Source organism: Lissotriton helveticus, chromosome 5_1 (assembly GCF_964261635.1).
Source record: "Lissotriton helveticus chromosome 5_1, aLisHel1.1, whole genome shotgun sequence".
Classification (NCBI taxonomy): Eukaryota; Metazoa; Chordata; class Amphibia; order Caudata; family Salamandridae; genus Lissotriton; species Lissotriton helveticus.
Genome location: NC_136065.1, coordinates 360,929,374 through 360,951,194, shown reverse-complemented (window position 1 = coordinate 360,951,194; position 21,821 = coordinate 360,929,374). Strand labels below are relative to the sequence as shown.

General features: G+C 45.5%; 1 protein-coding gene across 1 annotated transcript in view; it reads left to right on the top strand.

Moving 5' to 3' along the window:
* Positions 1-21,821, top strand: part of LOC144753162 (uncharacterized) — a 1,401,110-nt gene that overhangs the window by 1,184,131 nt on the left and 195,158 nt on the right. Inside the window, exons 10-11 of the mRNA XM_078640932.1 lie at positions 636-773; positions 12,393-12,515. Coding sequence (XP_078497058.1) covers positions 636-773; positions 12,393-12,515 — 261 coding nt within the window. The remainder of the gene's footprint in view (positions 1-635; positions 774-12,392; positions 12,516-21,821) is intronic.

Sequence of the window (21,821 nt, the reverse complement as noted above, 5' to 3'; positions counted from 1 at the left end):
TATTTTGGATTTGTGAAAGGTCTTTCATGAAACTGTCTCTTTTGAGTACATCCTAAGTGATAACTATTCTACTGGTAACGGAGCTGTTCCAGAAAACTGCATTGTCAAGTCAGATCTAAAAAAACATGACCTGATGACTTCTTATTGTTAAATGTATAGTTCTGTAATCTTTGTAATCTTCCTTCAATCAATCAATCAGTCATTTGTAAAGCGCTCTACTTACCAGTGAGGTTCTGAAGGCTCTAAGGGGGGAGGTACTGCTACTGCCAGGTCTTGAGAAGTCTGCTGAAGGTCAGCAGGTCCTGGGTCTGTCACAGGTGGATGGGAAGGGTGTTCCATGTCTTGGCGGCGAGGTGGGAGAATGATCTGCCGCCGGAGGTCATTCGGTGGATCCGTGGAACGGTGGCGAGGTCCTTCTACACTCCGGGGCTGGAGAAATGTGGCATACTGCTTCACAAAAAAAGTGTCAATAAATAAAATCTCTAAAGGATAAAGCTGTTGATTTTGATATTTAAGTATTTTGAAAAAACAAATAGCTCTTTCAGTCTCCTATTCTGTCCCCGATGCCATAGTGAAAGGGACAAGGGGGAGCTCTGGAACACCTACTTAATGTGTACATGTGTCTCATCTTGCAGGGATCGAGATGGAGATTGTCAACAGCTGTGAATCCAACAACGGTGGCTGTTCTCATCAGTGTCTCCACACCAGCTCAGGTCCCCGCTGCTCCTGCAACTCTGGGTACCAGCTGGACGAGGACCAGAAGACCTGCATAGGTGGGTGATGCATCCCCATACAAGGAAAAGCACGTTGCCTTGCTCCATGCTTTCAGCTAATGTCTTATGGAAAAAACATAGTTATAGGTTTTTTGTATATTGCTTTTGCTACCTAGATGTTGTTTCTTTAATTAGTGGCATCTCCCCCCAGCCCCCCCCCCCCCCCAGCTGCCTCAAAATGGCACAGGAAAGGAAAAATAAAACAATAGAAAACACGTTTTATTATTGTTTTACTTGTCCTTTCCTGGCAAGTCTTTGGAGGCCATGGGGGATGACAGGAGCCAGAGGAATGGTAGTGCGCTGTGATCAGTGCGCAGGACGGTTTGGCCGTCCGTCTCAGGCCGGCCAAACGGTCATGCGTGCTGAAGCTCTCGAAAACCCGAGTGTGTTGCTGGGTTGGAGGCAGCAGGCACAGGTTTCCAATCTCACTGGGAGTGCAAATTCGTGGTGCTCAGGCAAATGCCGACACTGCTTTCAGGCTGCCACCAGCAGCATGAGAGAAGTGTCAGGATAGGCCGCAGTGGAGTCTGGGATACTGTGCCTTGTGAGGAGAGGAGCAGAAGAGTTCGACGCGGCCGGCTGCAGGTACGTTTTTTTCTCATTATTTATTTTTTATTTTGTTATTCCGTGAACCCTTCCCTCCCTCTCCCGACTCCGCCCGCCACTCTTCCACAACACCAGCTGCTACTGTATTGAATAGTGCAGTGGGTGTCTTTCAAAAGCGTGGGTGTGCATGTGGAACCTCTTCATGGATGGCTAGTTCTGTTGGAAACGTGGGAGTTTTCCCAACTGGCCATTGCCTCTAAAATGTGAACAGGGTGTGGGTGGACCTTTCAAGTTGTCAGACAGTCTGATATTTGGCTCACTCTGTCTGAGCCTCAGTGCCAGTAGGTAGGTAGCTAAGATTTTATTGTATAATGTATATTAAAAATCAATACAATATCATTAATAATACAACAGCTTAATTGATCCTAGAGAATATAAAATACATTATCAATCCTTCATCAACCATCAGTTAAACATCCGGTGATAATATTATGTACAAAGTGCTAAAAACTGTTTATTTAAGCTGGGCCTTGCAGTGCAGCTCCACCAATGAGAGAAATTTGGTTAGACGCCCAATAGATTTATTGGAACTCCCACTAAAACAGAACTGCCTACTGACGAAATGGCAGTAGAAAAACACAATCCTTTCCCTATAGGTCAGTCCACCACCAGTAAAAATCTTTGGCCAAAAACATTTTCGCTTACTTTTTGACTCCCCAAATTTGCAGCCTGATGGGTTGTTTTTGGAGGCTATTTGCATGAAATCACAAAAATTCACAGGGATTTGCTACAGGAAAGAGCCAATGAGCTGAGGATGGAAGCACGAGTTTCAGAATTACCAACCGGCGCTTCTCTGATATAGGCATCAACCTAAAATTTAAAAGAGTAAATAAAGAGGCCTGCCTCGTGGAGCTAAATAGGTGACACTACTACCCATAGCTGCCAAGTTATAAATTGCTTATGTGTGACATTTCCATGGTTTCAATGTACTTAGGAGTGACATTCAACTGCCATATGTGTGACACTTGAGTGACACTTTCTCACGAGTAAAACCAAGCATAGAAAGAGATCAATGAGACGCTCTAAAACGATCTTGAAACTGCTGGAACATCCCTGGAATGTAAGATCACTAACTAACTGCCCCTATTTTAAAAAATAATGACTTTTCTATTCACAGTGCTTCGCAACACATTAACAACTGTACTTATGGTATTGACCTCGGTGGGATGAAGGCAGAAAATGCCTTGCAGTGATTCGAACCTAGGACATCTTGATTGCTGGCATCTCTCCACAGCAGAAGCTCAAACTGTTGAACAACCTCCTTATGATATGACCCCTCAAACTTCATCAAAGTGTCTGGCATTACAGCTGATATATCTAAAACTGGCGCTCCTTTATTGAGAATGGAGTTATCAGCATTTCCTAGGAGCGATGTTGCTTACCAACTGCGTTCTCATAAGGCGAGTTTCTTGTTTATTCGAGTGACTTTTGATATGTTACCTTTAAAAAGGAATACAGCCCATTGCTGTTCGAGTAACAGCGAGGTCAGGACTACTGAGGAAGGGCAGAAAATGCTTTCAATGTGTTTAAGATACCACACTCACAGCCAGTGCTCCTTTGCAGCCAGAGAAGGAACCGCAAAAAGCAGAAAAAACAGTGCCTCCTGAAATTACATGAGATATTCTAAGAGCCTAGTACCTTTTTATGGCCTGTTCTCGACTAAACCCTCTCCAGCCTCTTACACTGGGCAGCGGGTCGACGAACCACAGTCTGAATGCTCAAAACTCTGGAAGGCTTCCATCCAATCAGATCATTTTGATCACTATTCTGTGTACTTTATGCTAATGACCGGCAACAGTAATGTCACCTCATTTGTGTGATGGTCCATCACTATTGTGGTGTCGGCTGGGTGAGTCTCTGATTGCTGGACATGTGTCTATGTGTGCAGGACTAGTCTTCCCTCCTTTGTTTCATCGTGTCCATTTTCTCCTCCTTTGCTTTGCATAGCCGTCCTTCCTCCCTGCACAGGGCACATTTATCTGACCCTCATGTTCCTAGACACTCACCTATTGGCAAACAATCATCTTGGAAGGAGCTCTCAGCGCCAGGACAGGGTGAGGCTGCTGCTGAGTGACAGCACATGTCACCCAGCATGGAGGAGGGTGGGCTGGTTGTGCACTGTTTAAAGTGTGCATGTCTTTTTGGCTGGCTGGCTGTCTTGTGACGGCCAGCCACACGTGCGCACTTTAAACAGCTCTGGGTTAGAACAAGCCAAAGCCTCCATAGCAGTGTGGAGTGCCAAGTGAGGCTGCTCCCACCAATCCTAGTGCTGCTCTCATGCTGGTGAGAGCAGTGCCAGGATTGGCCAATGGAATTGATACATCCAATTCCAGTTCCTGCCAAAGTAGAGGTCTATTATATTATTTGCGACACCCCCCCCCCCCCCCCTCCCTGTAGATGCCAGCTATCACTGGCTCTCAGGTCACAATTTGTTTATTCCACAGCCATGCTGCAGGGTGCCACAGTTAGACACAACCCTGTTGACTCTTCAAAAAGCAGGTGGGGCTGGGTCTATATGCCACCACACAGATCCCGGGGCCGGTACTAGAGTCAACTGCCTGACCTTTCGAACTGTTCCCACAGGCACAAGTTCAGAGCGGTAGTAGAATCGCACAATTCATCTTCCTTGGGGGAGCCTCGTTTCACATCAAAGGCCTTTGCAAGTAATAATAGCAGATACTTACATTATTCGAGAACACTGCCTGGTACTGTCAATTGCGGGACAGGTTACACCAATGCGGGAATGCGGTAGTAGGAACCCATTAGCGTTACTCTAACCCCTGATGCGTGGCACATCAACTAAGCGATGCCCATTTTGCTGAGTTCGAAAGAAAATATGCTTAGAAGATTCTGCGCAGATTTGAGCTTGTGACTGATTATATACATTGAGGGATTAGTCAACTGAGGTGTCTTACCAGCTGCCTTTTGGTAACCCTTCGGGTGATGTTGTACCTTGTCATTGGGTGCGTTTGCATGAATATCTTTGGATACAGGCTTCGACCGCTACTCAAATGCTCTGCTGTTTGTATGTTTTTTCTTGGTTTGTTAGTGCTTCTAATCTGAAACTGATGGCGGTTCCAAGCGCAGAGGCATTTCCTCATTCGCTGGAGTGTTCGCGTCCTGCCTTTCGGCTGCTCAGGGTCCTGGCCCTTTTTTTCTGCCTAATAATCACTTGCATACTTTGGAATAATACACAGGTCTGCTGCAGGAATGTGGTTAAGAAGCCATTTCCCATGTGTGGTCCATCTGATCCAATCACCCCGCTGGTATTTCCGGGAGAATGAAAAATATCTTTTGTGGGGGCTGTTGGTAGGGGTCGAGAAGCAGGAAGGGGGAGACCTATCTGTATCCCAGGCCAGCAGTCAACAAACATGTTTACCTGGCGTTCTGCACATTTTGGGGTGTTGCTGGTTTATGTCCTTGCCAATGAGCGCGATGCCTGTGTTAGCAAGAGTGGAGGGCCAGATGTGTTGTTTTGAATTTGGAAGCATCCTCTTTACATTACAGCTCACATGTGTTTGTTGTTATGTTTTAAGCAGTTCACCTACTTTATTTTGCATATTTAGTTATACAGATAACTTCTATAAATTGGGTCTTGGAGTAGTCAGGGTTTAGAACATTGCGTCACCTCTAGTTGACTGTCCGCAACCGCTATTGGTTTCCTACTTACCTGGAAGCGCAGTATGAGGGCTGATTAGCTCGTGGACGACTCACCGCAGCTGCTCCTTTCACCTTGGGTATGAACATGGGTTTCAGACTTGGAATATGGTACCCTGAAAAGCCCTGGTATTCTGAAGAATACCAGGGACAAGGGATGACTTTGGGTAGGGGGGATGCTGAATAGAACGTTGGACATTGGCAGCAGCTGCAGAAACACAAAGTAGTAAAGGGCTACTAAAAATAAACGTACAAGCAGGGCTGTATCTGGCACTGGGCGTTTTCCCGGTGGGTGGGGTTTGGTTTTGGAGCAATGTGGCCAGTTTTGTTACTGCAGGCCGGTTTTGCAGCATGGTTTCCCACCAGAAACCCCCCCACCCTCTACCCTCTACCCCGAACCCCCCCTCGATCCCCCCCTGCTGGTCCGACTTAATTGCCAGGGCTGGTTTGTGTTCTCAGTCCGGCCCTGCCTACAAGGTACATAATCTGATAGGGTTGTTGTGTAATTGGATAGATAAGAGCTTGAAAGAAGACCCAGAAGCAATCTGCTCAGACTGAAGTGCAAAATAATAAATGGTGCAGACCTTCGAAGAAAAACTGGACATCTAGCCGAAAGGATTTTAGCACATCGTCTATAATGGGTTGGGTGCAGGTAGATCCAGAAGGTAGCAGATGTGTAATATATACTTCGAAACCCATATGGCGCATACAAGTGCCAACATTCTGATGAATCTAAGGTCTTTATCACTCTCTGACTTGGCATCACAGTTCTAACACTCGAGCTTTTACCCTATGGTGGGAATCTCGCAAACCACATACCAAACATTGTATGGGTTCTCATTTACGTATTACTCCACGTGCAGGTAGATATTAGCTGGCATATGTAGTCTTGATTCAAAGGTGACATCAAAGGCAAATTCGGGAGGAAGGCAAAGGTCAGTGGAGGGAAGTGGACGCTGTTGAAGAGCACATGCAAATGAGTCCAGTAAACCACAAGCTAACCAGCAACCCTATTGGACAACATTGGTCTGGGAAGGAATCCAGTCTTATGAAGACCCAAGGCCTACAGGCAGTAACTTTATTGGGCGTTCCTGCACCTGCGAGAGGAACTCTACAGTACATGCTGTGAAAGCCCACAACTTCTACTGGTTCAAGTGGGAACACACCATGGGCCTGATTCACAAAGGTAAACATTTGTGTAAGTTTACTACTTTTCGATATTCAGAAAGGTAAACACAGACCACAAAGTCTAACTTTACTAGTTTTCGGTATTCACAAAGGGAAACTTAGACCACAAGTCTAACTTTATTAGTAGTAACTTACCTTTGCGAATATAGAAAAGTAGAAAAGTTAGACTTTTGGTCTAACTTGACCTTTGTGAATACCGACAAGTAGTAAACTTACACCAAAGTGTAAGTTTACCTTTCTGAATCAAGTATGCACTGCACACAGAGAATCATCACAGATGTGCATACCTCTTTGGAGAGAACCACTGCCTTGCAGCGTCATTCTTGTGTGACCATGACTGCAAATGTCGTGGAGCATCCCTATGACCGTCTTACCAATGGGTGATGTGTTGTAACCTCCCTCTTTCTCCCAAACCTCCCCTCTCCCATCTCCCCTCCTGGTACAGTCCGCTCTGCCTTCTGAAGAGCGCGTTGGAATGTTCGTTGTGAGAGACTGCCGCCAAGCTGGGAGCACCTGTTATACTTATGACAAATAAACTAAATGTTGGAACCCTTATCAGAAGTGGCGTTATTACTACATTTCTGGCGACGAGGACGAGGAGCTGAGCCAGGGTCAGTAAGGTGCTTTCCCCCCTGGATATGTGATGCTTGTGCGGAACTTTGAATTGAAAAGGGAGACTCACCAGTTGATGATTGAAGATAACTGTTCAGCAGACGTATCGGCGATCCAGGCGGTAATCATTGAGGTGTTCCCTTGGGGGGACGTGTGAATCCCGATTCTGGAACATAAAAGGGAGTCGGGTGTGAGGCCTCAGAGAAGGTGAGCCGGTGCCGTGTGGAAAAGAGGAACGTTCTCTCCTCGTATAAGGTCTGACTGGCGACGGCGATCCGGTCCCTTGGCGGTATCCCGCGGTGGTGGAAGTAGCGTTCCAGGAGCAGCAGGAGGTATCGCCGGGACAGTTGGTTGGGACGCGACAGTGAAGAAGTTGTCCGGTAGCGGGAAACGGATCTGCTACCACGGAGAAAGAAGACGCTGGGGAAAGCGTGTGAGGAGTTATACCTGCTGTTGTTGCTGTGGAAGAACATTGCCGGACGACTAGGGCTGTATGGTTCGGGCACGGTCTTCTTTCAATGTCAGGGACTCCAACAGTAGCTGGGTTTTCTACCACTACCGACCTGGTGATAAACGTGAGGCAGTCTTCTACCAGAAGGGTTACTGATTGGATGCCAAGGCTGAGCTGATAAGCCGTCCCAACCAGGGAAGCAGTCGGCTGGATAACACACCCCGGAGGAAGTTGAGGTACGACATCTTGAGGTGGGTGCCTTTCATTAGAGAAACATATGAGACAACGGTCTTAAGGTGAAAAGCTGCGAAGGGTTTACGAGTCTCCTTGAACTGAGAGGTTACTTAATTATTCAAGTAATTTTCTGCATAACGAAGGAAGGACTAGTGTGGTAAACATTGGATGAAATATTACCCTGTCGTAAGCACAGTGACTTTTTGGCATAATTCAAGGGTGTGCACCTATTAAATTGATTTGGAGGAGAATTGGAGTGAGGCTAATTTTAAAGTTTGACAGGTGCGAGTGTCAGTTACCACAGCTTTTAAGCTGAGCGGGCGCTACGTCGCACTGCCACCTTGTGGGCCATATTCATCAACGCACGCTCGTTTCCATCCGGGATCGTAGATCTTAAATAACATTGTGAGGAGCGTGGAGTGTAGCACAGCGGGCTGTAATCTTATGAAATTGAACGGCAGCAGTGAACTGAGCTGGGCAAGGAAATATCAGAGGAACAGAGAGAGTTTAGCAAGCTTTCGTTCCAGTTAGTGAAGATTAGAGGTGGCAACACGTTTAGCTGTATAAATTAACTGAGTTGAGTAAGGGAGGGAGATAACCCCTGTGGCCACGAGTGAAACGGAACAGTGTTGTAATTCTATGAAAGGTACGGCAGCAGTGAACGGAGGTGTGAGGAAAAATCGGATGATCAGCAGTGAATTGAGCTGGGTGAGGAAATATCAGAGGAACAGAGAGAGTAGCGAGCTTTCGTTCCAGTTATTGAAGATTAACTGTGGCAGCACGTCCAGTTGGATAAATCATCTGAGGTGATCAAGGAAGGGAGTTAACCCTGGTGGCCACGTGTGAAACGGAACGGAGGCGGCGCTGGGAAGCGGTGTGAGAAAATTGCAAAGGGTCAGGGAGTCCAAGGAACCCTTGCAGTGGAGTCTCTACAGAGTTTAGGCAGCCCGCTTTGGAAGGGACACGTAACCTTTTGGCATCTGTGTTCGTGGATCTACAAGGGCCTTAAACCTACCAATGGCACGAGCAAGGCATATTTAGTGATTTTAGGGAGCCAAGAAGTGATAACAGTAGGTGGAGTAGGAATGCTTCCGCCCTGTTTAGAACACAAGTGCCCACGTCCTGCGCATTACTTTTAATCAGCTCAGGGAGACAGAGAACACTACAAAGCGCACCTGCACCGCCACCTTTCGGCGGTGGTGGATATCACCTCTTCACGTGAATTCCTAGAGCTAGCGGTGCATCCAACATGGAGTGGTGTCTAAGGTATAATTTTCCGCCACCAGTGCTGTCTATGGAGGTGGATGAAATTAACCCTACAGAATGGAGTGTGTGGAAAGAGTATATAACAGTCGTAGAGGAAGAGGAAGTATTCCTTATACCGGAGGAAAAGGCGGAAGTATTACTTCACAGCTTAGGTAATGAAGGACGGAAAAAGTACCACGAAATGGAAAAAATTTACATGAAAGGGTCCGTCAGAAATGTGAATGAAGACATCGTGAGTGCGTGGGAGGAATATAAGAAACAAGCCTCGTTGGTAAAGGTACAAAAGGTAGAAGTAAGCAAGGAAAGAATGGTTAGCCAAGAGAAAGATAATACTAGAAAAATAAACCCGGAGTTCACCATCCTCATAGGTGGAGTAGGGACGGATATGATCTTAGTTTCAGGATCACGCCATGAGTCGGTAAACAAGAGTGAACGGAATAGAGACTTTGCTAAAAATAAGAATGGAGATGGATTCAAAGAGGCCAACATATCCTTAAAAAGGTACACAGGGGAGGACATCAACGCTATAGGTTACAAAGTAATGGATTTAATGCACAAGGAAAACAATACGTGGAGTACCAGATATATAACGGAAAGAGGACTCACCAGGTCAGGGTGGAAGAAGCAAAAGAAATTGGAAGCATCAAGTTATGGAAGAAGAAAAGAACAAGTGAGTGAGCTGGCACAGATCCAAGGCATGCAGGGAACAAACAGTGAAGTATTGAAGACTCGTGCGTTGACATCAAAGGATTTGGGTGTTATTGAAGTAACTGCAAGTAATAAAGAGTATAGAAAAGAAGTTAATAAACATGTGAGAAAAAACAGTGAGAAAAAAAAGGAAGGAAAAGGAGAATTCGAGAGAAAGGGAGAAAGCAAAATTAGTACAGCTAAGGAGCGGCAGAGGATAAAATGTAGGAGTAACCAATTCAGTCACAAAGGGATGTTGAGGAGAACCACATCGTCTGAGCCCAAGACCAAAGTGATGGAGGAATATGATGACAAACGTGAACAGGAAAGAGATACAGATCTCCACAGACCGGGGCGTGAGGAAGCTCTTAAAGGGAGAGCAATTGGCACGGATGCAACCAAGGGCGAAACATGGGTTGCTCGCACGTTTCCGTATAGAGGATCGGTAGTTTTTCGAGAAGCTGCAAACAGTAAAGGACGAGAAAAAGAAATAGCAAAGGACAAAATAGGGAAGAAACTTGAAATGTACAAAAGTTGGGTGGATGAAAGAGAATTACGTAAGAAATGCGAGAGAAAAGCCAGAGGAAGTGAAGCTGTGAAAAACGGAGAATTCGAGAAAAAGGAGGAACGCATAGTAAACGCAAGAAATGAGCGAGAAAAAATGAAATGTAGGAGTAATCTCTTTAAGTGCAGGGAGACGAGGCAAAGCACCACACCGGTTGAGTTCAGGACTGAAACAGGGGAAGAATATGTGGACTATGGTGGGCAGAAAAGAGAAAGGGACTTAAGTTTGTCGGAGGATAAGAGTGAGGAGAAAGCTAAATACTTTCAAAGGCCTTACAGTGGTAAGATTGAGAGTGATAGTGGGGAAATGCTGAAAATGTCAAAAGGTCTCCCACTAAGAGGCCTGACAGGGAAGAAGGGTCCACTCGATAAATTCTTGGAGCAGGCAGGAGCGTCATGGCCCAAGAAACACTACGGAGTTCTTCCTGGGGAGTCAAGGAGGGGAGCAGAATGACAGACTATGGTCAGCAGAGACTGATGTTAATTTTCCGGAGCTGTTGATATGGAGTTCGAAAAGGTCTGGATTCTGCTCACGGCCAAGGTAGGAGGGTAGAAGAGGGACCAGACCAGTCATCGTGGACGACATTGAGAGAGAGTCGTATCTTGTCAGAGGGAGCAGGCGGGGTGTGTTCGGGCCCCAGCTACTGCCCAAGGAAGAAAACAGCGTTATTGCCTATACACCCCCCTGAGGGGTATGGAAAGAATAGTTTAAAACTGCTCAACTCCAGGGGGGAATAAACTGTATTTCTTGTTCACACTTAAGAAAATAAGTCAGGTTGCACTCTTTCTTGCCCCTTATCCATGCCTTGAGACTTACCATGCAGAGGATAGAAACGCTTTGGCAGGAGTGGACTTCTAAGGACCGGCATACCTGCTACACGCATGGTAGCACCCAGGGTGCTTATCTCTAGGGAGAAAGGCCAGGACTCATTACGGATCCTGCAGGACATGGGGAACTTAATGCTCAGGACTACCTCTTGTCAATCCCACACTGAGGTTAACGTGATGGTTTTATAGTTCAAGGTTTAATGTGTTCTTTGATGCAGCCCCAGCTTTCATGTTCCCTCTCATCCACTTCTTTTCCTGTCCCCTTGTTCCCTCTCCTCCCATTCCTTTCTTACCACTCTCGTCTCTTTTCCCTCCTTTCCCGCCAGCCTGGGGCGCCGTTTTCCTTTCCTTTTGTTCTCCTTAGAGGGGAAGGTGTGTTGTAACCTCCCTCTTTCTCCCAAACCTCCCCTCTCCCATCTCCCCTCCTGGTACAGTCCGCTCTGCCTTCTGAAGAGCGCGTTGGAATGTTCGTTGTGAGAGACTGCCGCCAAGCTGGGAGCACCTGTTATACTTATGACAAATAAACTAAATGTTGGAACCCTTATCAGAAGTGGCGTTATTACTACATGATGTCAATACAGTCGACCACTGTCCTCGAGGTGCTTGTGTCTAGCTGGCAGTGGTCTGGAGCATGCAGAACTTGTAGCCTGCTTTACAAGAAGGTTATGCTAATACTGTAGGAGGATGCTGTGAACAGAAGAAACTTCTGCAATTGAGAAAGAGTTGGAGTCACAGTATTTATTTTCCCAGAGAAATTCGGTGGCATCTTACTGGCAAAGGCCCTCAACCCCTTGGTGTTGTCTATCTTGTGTTCAGTCTGAAGGTACGTTTTTTTGTGGAGGGTGTTTACACAAACGCGTACCACTTCATGCCGTACTATGTTATAGCCAGTCTCCCTGTTTCTCTCTCCTGCAACTCTTATGTGCATGTTTCCTTGAAAGTGAAATTGTCTTCTAATAATACTTGTTGAGACAGTGTTTTTTGCTATACAAATGACCTACCCAGGTCTCAACTGAGTTTATGGGTATCCTCCTGTTGTTTGTTTCTAGTATGTTATGGCACCATGGATCTATTATAGATGCAAGTTCTTGGCATGCTCCTGCCACATGGTGGTTTGGCAGATGATAGCCATATACAAACCGTGTAACTATGTGACACTTGCCACGCTGCTAAGCCTGTGTGACAGGTAAGTAACTTCTTTGGCAGCACGGATCTGATATATATTCTGAAGCTTTGAGCAATTAACTCAGCTGTAGGACAGCTCAATTACAAGAATAGATAAAGCATGTGCATCTGTAATAGATACAAAGCTCCAAAACCAAGGTGATAGGTGAAAAATTAATCTTATTGATAATTGTCTTTTTAGTGGTGGATATTTCCGTGGCAGCATTGTTTTTCTGCACATTTGTCTACCCATTTTTTGTCTTTTCATAAGAATAATTCTGAAACCCACACTTCCACATTATCTAGATATCGTCTTTTGAGGTGTGGTGTGAAGCTCTACTTTCCTGTATTTTCTCTTCCAGATACTGACGAGTGCACAACCGGTGCCTCGTGCTGCCAGCAGGATTGTTACAACTATGCAGGTGGTTATGAGTGTGTGTGCTTCGCCGGCTACAGACTGAACGGGGATGGGTGCAGCTGCGATGGTAAGCACTGGCACTGGGATGCAATGCTCTAGTCAACACTTGATGGCATGCCATATGAACTCGTCTCACACACACAAATGACTTGATGTATAAGTGCAAGGTCACTCTCAGCGAGAGGGTGTGGCGCGGCGGCCAGAGCTGCTAACCAGGGCGCTGAGGATCCACGTTTGCATCTCAGGGTCGACTTAACATCCTGCGATTCTGGGCAAATCACGTAATCTCTCCCGTGCCCACGGACAGTGCCTGGATGCCCTCACGGGTGATAACCCGCACTATATAAATCTACAATTTTTTTTTTTTTTTACAAAATGTGAATTTGCACTTGTAAGCCCATTTACCAATGTGCCATATCACCCCAAATATTACACATGGGTAAATTGATTTGAGGGGGTCAGGAGAGACTGCTCCATGGTGGTGAAGATTTGAAAAGCTTTGCAGCACCTAAATAATCAAGGGTTTGTGAGTGTTTCCAAACCTTCTTTTAATCATTCCCACCCTGGAAATGGTCAGGGATTTAATCCTGTTAAGAACACGTAGAAACTCTTTGCGAGGAGGGGATTCGGTAGGGAGCACCTCCAAAATTTATATGAGTTACCAGAAGCGCTTGTGCCATAAAGAGAGCTATATTGCCCTTGGGGGTAAAAACAAAAAAAATGTGAAATTTTACAAATGTAGTGGTATTTATCCATGCATAATTGTATACTGTGTCAAATGGAGCACTGAGAGATCCTTTCACATGATCATAATGTCTGATTTACAAAGTTTTCCCTGGGAGTAAGTCTGAAAATATGTAACTGTTGCTGATTTCATTTGTAGACGTCTGATTTTCATAAAACTGCACCCACGTGCGAAATTGTGAGTGCAGACTTACAAACTTCTTGGAAAATTGTGAACACTGTCTCCTGTAGAATCCCTCAAATTATTGTACCTAAATTCTGCATTCTAAATGGATGCTGTCGGACAGCGTGCAGTGGCTGTGGAATGTCCGAAACAATATCCCTGAATAAGTGCTAGCAATAGTAGTGAAATAGGTCCTTTATTCTCCCCCTCGATGGCTTTCTCTATCACAGGTGAGGGCATATGGACTCAAGAACTTATCTGAAAACTTATTTTCCCAACCTGTGAAGTGAGGGAACACCTGCGCCTGGAAGAAGGATGCAAGAAACTCCTGTTTCTCCTTCCGCCTGGTTTAATGGCATCAGAACGGAAGTAGACGGGGACGAGGAGCAGGAATAAGGGGGGGGGGGGGGGAGGGGGGGACGATTGCACCTTGACTTTGTAAGAGCCCTCTAGGGAATTAACGCATTTTTGGTTGCTTCCTCACCTTATCCACACTGGCATGTCCATGAAAGCATTTGTCAGTAGTAATTGCCGAGACTTGGGTGAATGAGTTAAACTGCCAGCATTAGGACCCGGGATCCTGTTTACACACAGCTAATATATTAAGAGTATCACTGGAAATTGGAGATTCTAAAAAATCCTGTTATTATTTGTCCAAAAAAGTTAGTTTACAGTTTATGCCTTGAGGAATTCTGTTCACTTTATAAAATGACTGTGCTTTATTTCAAATAACTGTAGACATCTTTCCAAATAAGCCTCCACATTTATTTTAAGAATTTTGCACAGATTGAAAGAATTGTGGTTATATTGTTGACAGCTTTATGTGAAAAAATTATAACTAGAACAGTGTAAAATTCAAAAGACATTTAATATTCTGTAGTGACGGCAATCATGCGCTTTTGGAAAAAATCCAAAGTATTTTATATATTCTTTTGTATGAAATTTTGGGTTCTGCATGTTTCAACAATAAACATTCAATGCTAAAGCAAATGCCTGAAAAATCCCGGAGGACTTTGAGCTGTAGTAACTATGTTCCAAATGTTGTGCCCTAGTGACATTTAATTCAAGGGGGGGGGGTGTCTGGGATAAGAAGCTGCCTGTTTCTAGGCATACAGAGGCAAAGCATGGAGCGTTGAACATGACATGCCATTATTCTGATGGGTTACAGTTCTTACATAACATTGGTTTAATGTTTATCTACTATAATTGTTTTGAAGTTTGCTACAAGAGAGGTTTGGGGGCAGTTTGGGAGGGGGAGGGGTGGGGGAGGGGGAGGGGCAGCCTCACCGGCCATTTTGCGAATTTGGGCTGCTTGGGTATAGCCCAAAAGCAGCCCAATGGGTTTTGTAGCCCAAAGGCTATATAGGGTCCCCGGCACCTTTCCCAGCCACCATTTTAGATTCTGGTGACCTGGTGGCTGGGCTTGCAGATGCCCTAATTTTTTCAGATGCAGCAGGCAGCCAGGGTTTTGGCCTTTTCTGGCAGGGAAAGTGGTGCACAGAACAATGGCCTGGTGAATGGAGGGCGGGGGGCAGCTCTGTATGGATGTGGACCTGCACACCTGTTATAAACTCATGTATCAAATTTATAGCCTAAAGTAATCAAAGGCCGCGAGCTATTTCACTGAGGGATTGCCCAAATCCCTTATCTAATATGCCCTGAAGAGACCTGGAAACCAACCAGATCTGTGAAATGCTCAACAAGTGTCCATAAGGTTTCAATAATAATAATCAACTTTATCCCAAGTGAACAATGTAAATAATGAAATATTCCTCAGTTAAATTTTTTAATCAACCAAAATTATACTCCAATGGATTCAAACAATCCTTTGTGAGAACCAAAATGAACAAGCATTAATTATGCACAATAAAACACAATATGATATTTGAAATCCCCATATCCAATACTTTGACATTCGAAGAAAGCTAAAAATCCCAATGCATTTCGGGTTTATAAAAACCCTTCTTCAGGGGAAAGCGTCTTCAAATAAAAATCATTGCTTCTTTGAAGTCAAGTGATGTTCATCAAATTGGCACTACAACAGAAACATAATACAATGCTCATTGTTGTTGTCTGTACCCTCGTGGTTACAAATTAGAATTTGCACATGAGGGGAACATACTGACCTATGGGTCGTGTCAAGAACAGTAACTAACTAGAGTGAAGCGTGTGAAAGTCCCGAATAGTACCATCCAATGCTACAACTTTTGCAATAAAAATTCCCCGCAGTGATTTGAAAAAATCATTCTAAATATAACCAAAATTCAGGAGAGTGTCAGGCTCACCAACCGCCACCAAGTCGAAATACCCATTCAGCCTGCATGCAACATCAAATTAATCACAGGTATTTCCTGCCAAAAGCCAACATTCTGCAAAATAAAATGGAGTGAATTATAAGTCTCTATGCTATTTCCAGAGATTGCATGCGTAATGAAACTTCGTTAATCACAGCCCCTTCTTACCGGCTGTGACTGTTCCTCTCACGCTGATATCCCAACCGTCCTGAAAACGCCGTACCTTCCACCGAGACAATTAGTTTCCCGCACTCGTATTAACGGAAACCAAAGGCGCGAAGGCTGAAACCAAACTATATGGAATAGAGTGCTTAAGAACGCAACCCTGATTCGAAAACGATAGCCAATATCTTCTTTAAAGGTAAAACATACCTAAGAAAATTCCCGAAGTGTGCTGCGGTTGTCCTGCATCAATACGCGATCAAAACTGACGACGCCACGTTGGACCATGTGACATTTAAATAGCTTACTTCAGTGTATGTGTTCAAAAAAACTTTATGTGTACCTCTTCATAGGTCTCAAGGAGCACTTAAAGAGTGAAATTGATACTCATTATTATTATACGAGCTCCCGCTCTGACATGTTAAATTTATTGTACCCGCTGCGTGATCGCGGCGCCCATCCGCGTCAGGTACCCATTCCTCACAACAGAAGCATACCATCTGGAGCAATTACCACATTTAAAAAAAAACTTTCTGGAGGAAAAAAACGGGCCAAGGAACACCGTTTAATTGCGACGGACCAAAATGAAATATCCGGGTGAATAGACATTATGAAGGGCCAAAGATATTCATACCAAGAAAACCACATCATTCTAATATGAGTGCGCTGATGATGAATTAACCCAGGGTAAATAATAATAGTGCTCAAACTATTAGTGGCCAAATGGCACTGGTCATTGCGGGGATGACATGTCTGTGTGAATAGACAATGTTAGGGACCTAAAATTCAATACTGATGATAAGATGCGGCGTTGTGCTAATGTGAAAGCAAATGTGTTAAATGAACCTAGAGTGAGTTACAGGGATGATCTAACGATTAGTGACCAGAATCCTATGGGGGGCAGCAGCATAGCTTTCCTGGAATTTTTCCCCCTGGTAGTAGCAGTGACGCTGAGGGGGGAACAACTGGTTCACAAGAGAGTGACATTCTGGATTGACATTATGGCAGTAGTGGAGATTGTCAATAGGCAGTCCGCTAGGGACAAACAGGTATTGAAGCCGCTAAGGGTTTTTGTGTTGGGCTGCTTGCGCCATAACATAGTTTTTCGGGCAGTGCACGTGCCAGGTGTGGACAATGACATTGCAGATACTTTGTCTCGTTCACAGTGGGGGAGATTCTGTGGGCTAGCCAAGGATGCAGACAGGACCCCGACCCCCATGCCGAGACAGTTGTAGGCAACACCGGATGCTTCAGCTGGTGGTAGGTTTCCTCCACGAGGTCGGCATATAGCCTAGCCTGGCAGGATTTTTTGTCTTCAGGGGCACAATGGAGGGCTTTGCCAAATCACAGGAGAGAAGACGTGATACAGTTTATTTTACAGCTGATCGGTAAAGAACCATCTAGAGGTACCATTGCGGGGAAGCTGGCTGGGATTGCCTTTGTGGGAAAGTTTCTTTGGCGAGATGCTCAATCGGCGGGGGAGTTGGGGTCATGCATATTAGAGGGGTTGGCCAGGGAACAGGGCGCAACAGGGCGTGTCTGACAGCCTTTGTCATGGGACTTACTAACGAAAGTATTGGGAGCCTTGCCTGCAATATATGAGGACAATTTTGAGATGTGATTTTTTTTCACATTGATGGTGTGGATGTTTTTTGGGGCCTTCCCGGTTTCGGAATTGCTAGGTCAGAAACATGTTGGTGGGATTACTTGCCTTAAGTGCAGCATCTCCAGCATTAGAGATTCATGGATTCACATTCTTGAATCATTCTCCTTTGTCAAGCTGAGAATCCCTGGCAACTTTAAGTAGCAGTAGACAGTGTCAAAATGGCCCTATGCCCAACAAAAAGCTTCCAAAAAAGTGAACTGTTTTTAATGGATTTTCATATCTTTCATCTTATGGCCCAGAGAGACACTACCAATGTTACTATAGCAGAGAAAAAACATTAATCTCTCTTCAACCCCTGCTAAGACTGAGGACAAAAGAAAAGTTCTATAGAAGATTGGCACAGTCAGTGCATTGTTTGTCCTTTTCCTTCTCCAAAGGCATCACACTGTGACTTTTGTAAGTAATTTCCTCCAAAACTCTTAAGAACAGCGAAAGGAGGATAGCTCTTTATCTTCTAGAGAAAGGGGACGCCCACTCGTCTGATGATGATTTGATGAAAAGAGCTCCTCCTGGCACTTGCAAAAAGGCAGCGCAAAAATGGAAGCATGTGAAACTTCCTTAGCTAGAATTGACCTCTTAAGAACCTGCATTTATCTTTTCCAAGGACAAGATCAAACCTTTATCAGCGAAAGCATGAGAAAAGCTAGGGGAAACCTGCACTGAAAGGGTTCCGAAAATCCAGCTCCTTTGACACCTGTCATAAGTCTCATCTAAATCGCAACTCTTCTGTAGAAAAGCAATCATTGTCTAAAAAGAAGATTTAATCTAGTGATTAAGTAGCATTAAGTGTAGTAGCATGGCTGGGAAGCCTTACGATGTAATATTGACACGATACCCCAAAGTGGACCTCTGATTCACACCAGTAATCCTTCTGTCAGTCCTCGGAGAGTGACAAAGAGCAAACAGGTTTACTTAGAGGAACACGTGTAAAGCATTTTACAGTACCGACATTGACAATAAGTAATTGACACAACTCGAAAGAAATCTGATACCAATTTATAAAAATGTAGTTTGTGGAGTTTTACCAACTTCGCGCTCCATTGGGAACACGGAGTTGAGGCAAACTCCCACTCCATGGCAGAGTGCGCCCCTTAGCCCCTGTGCCATGGACCCAAAAAAAAAAAAGACAAAGAACCCACTTTCCTGCTCTCTGGCACCTGCTGGCCGCCCTCCTCCTCACCGAGGTGTCCCTCCTCCTCGCCACCATCCTTGTCCTCGCTGCAAACCAGTCCGCGCAAGACGCAAAACGTAGGGGTTTGTGACCGGCAATGAGGAGGAGGACGGCAGCAAGGAGGAGACACCATGGCGAGGAGGAGAGCGGCCCGCAGAGCCCTTTGCAGGTGAAGCTTGGAGGGGCTCCTGGACCAGTAGTCACCAGGCAGAACAGCTCTACCTAGCTCAGGCATCTCGGGTGCTGAGATGTACTTCGCTATCCATGGTGCTGAACGGAACTGCAGCAGCCGACTTTACCGGGGGTGCCAACGCAGATAGGTTTTGGATGCAAGTACTCAACCACTGCGCCACAGAGAGAGATGGTTTGTAGAGCAAAGGATTCCCTCTTCTTGGTGCATCAAGTAAAGTAATTAGTAGTCAGCAAGACCACCAACAAACCTTGGCCATGGCAAATGCAGTGATGAAGCAAATCTTCTTACACAAGTCTTGGGAACGCTGTAAAAGGCTGAAACTCGCTGATGTTGAGGCACCTGACCTATTACATTCAGGCTGGTCCTCGACGGAGTCCAGCAGACAGTCCTTCTTTGGTTTGTGGATGTGTGGTTTGTGCCTACCGTCTGCAGGGAGCTAGTACTACTAGTCCTAGGGAGTCCTGGTGAAGCCTTTGGGTCACAGATCGATTCACCGTTTGTTTGAAGCTGGTCTCTGGTCTGGATGAGTCATAGTCCAGCAGGTGCAGGGGGCTGCCATGGGTGCAGTACTTCAAACTCTTGTTTATGGAGTCCTGCCTTGTGCTGACATGGTCTCTTCTTTGTCCTCTTCTTCTTCAGAGCAGATCTGGAGTTCCGGTGCCAGGGGTGCCCCTAAAATTCTGGATTTAGGGTGGTGTTTAGTGATGTGAGGGCTAGTAGCCATCGGCTACTAGTTGAGTGGCTAATCTGCCCTTGAGGTGACAACATCTGAGGGTGTGTATCACCAAACTACCCAGAACCCACTATTCTCTGGACTTTTCAAGATGGCACGGGCCATCCTCGGTTGTACAGACCCACTAGCCCAACCTACAGGTGTAGGTTAGCCTTCGGGGGTGTAAGCTTCCTGAAAATCGAATTTTTCACCTGCTCACAGACAAGAGTACCTGTGGGTAGGGGGGCCTTTGACTCCACTTCGAGACAAGTCACTTACATATCAGAGGCGGTGAAGCCTTTGAGGCTCACTGCCCTGAAGGGTCTTTCACTAGCCATCCTTGGAGGGCAGAGGTGTGACCTTCTTCCTGCCCAGGACTTTTGTCTCATGTCCTCTGGGAGTGATAGCACTCACCAGCAGTAGATCAGATTTCTGTCTGTCAGCCTGTCAAGGCACGAGGGAACTCGGTATCTTGGTGAGTCCCCTCTGAGGATGCCACCTGGGTTCCTGCCAGCTTACCCTTGACACGAGAAGGGCAAAAAAGCACTGTGTTTGATATCAAACATGACTAGATTTGGTGGTACCATCGTGGAGCGGACTACCTCGGTTTTTTCCCTGTAACCAGTCCACATTAACCTATGGATAGCCTTTCACTTAAAGTAAACTTGAATGCAAGGTCACAGTCGAGGGATAGATGTCTGAACAAATATGCCTTTACCTTTGTATATAATGCACACTGCCTCCTGAGCTTTATGAGGCCTACCTTAGGGGGGACTTACATATACCAAGGCAGAGAGGGTACTCTGTCACCCATGGTGTGCGATGTCAAACTCGAGCAGGAAAACTGCTTATGCTGTCTGATATAGCAACCCTGCAGGCTTTACGTTTACTAAGGTCACTCAAGGTGGCACAAATAGTGCTGCAGCCCTGGTGCCCCCATTAACTCCCTTGCCCAAGGTACCACTGGTACCATATACTAGGGACTTATGGGGGTGGGCGGGTTAAAGGATCTGGCCAATTGAGAATACCAGTTTACATTACCCTCTGAGGGAAAGAGCCCTGGCACTGGGGCCTGTTTATCAGGCCCCAGTGCACTTTCAGTTCTAAAACCACAGCATCCGAGCAAAAAGTGGGGAGGGGTGACATCCAAATAGGGCACTTCCTACATGTATGCTTGCTAGAAGTCCTACAATACTGATTCACGCCTTTGACATTCTTTCGTGGCGCAACATTCTCTCAATCCTACAGAGTGGTCTGCAAACATTGTGGGGTCAAGGACTACAATATTCTAATCAGACCTTGACAAGTCATATGCAGTCCAGGCTACTCCTCGAACAGAGGTTAACATCAGGGAAGTAGGGGACGTTGCCAAATCACACTCCTTGGATAATCTCAAGCAAGTCTAACTTATCAACCATGCACGCTGGCTCCTTCCTGTAGAAAGTTGAACTTCCTTTTTTTGTTCCTACTTGGAAACAGATTGCCTCAGATCACTGGATGCTCCAAATAGTGCAGTACAGTCATTTCCAGAAAAGCCTTCCAATCATCCACCCAAGAAAGAGCATCACATGAATTTGTGTGAACTGAAATAAGAAATAATTCTCCTCCTGCTAAAAGGAGTGTTCAAGAAGGTACCATAATACTTAAGGAATCTCAACTTTTATTCCAGGTTCCTCCAGGTCAGAAAGACAACAGTGGAGTGGAGACCACCTCTAGACCTTCAAGAACGGAACACGTTTCTGAAGAAAAAATCCTTTTAGGGGACCATCTGCCGGAAGTTCTCCAATATCTCTGGTTCTTTGTGACATGTCAGAACTACCAATTCAAAAGACTTCCTTTTGGACCTATGGGGTAATTCAGCTCCCCATATATTCAGCAAGTACCTTGCCCCCATGACCATCTTCTTAACAAGGGCACCAATACTTGCACGACTGCTAATCAAGCCTTCATCAAGCCTTCATCAGAGGAAGAGGTTTGCACACTCATGGCCTCTGCCATCAACATTTTCCACCAGTTGTGTGGCAAAGTGAACGTACAAATATTGTCCAACTCTCCTGTAACAAAGCTTCAACTTCTAGTAGCTATTCTGGATACACAGCTCAGCAGAGCAAGTGGCAAAATTTCAAGCATTAGCAAAGACCTTCTGTTCCTTAATGGTGGCGCCACTCAGAGTCTACAAATCATTACTGGATTTAGGGGCCAAATTATATATCATTGGGTGGTCCCTTTCTCTGCCAGAGCAATGGAGTAAATTGCTCCTTAGCCCTG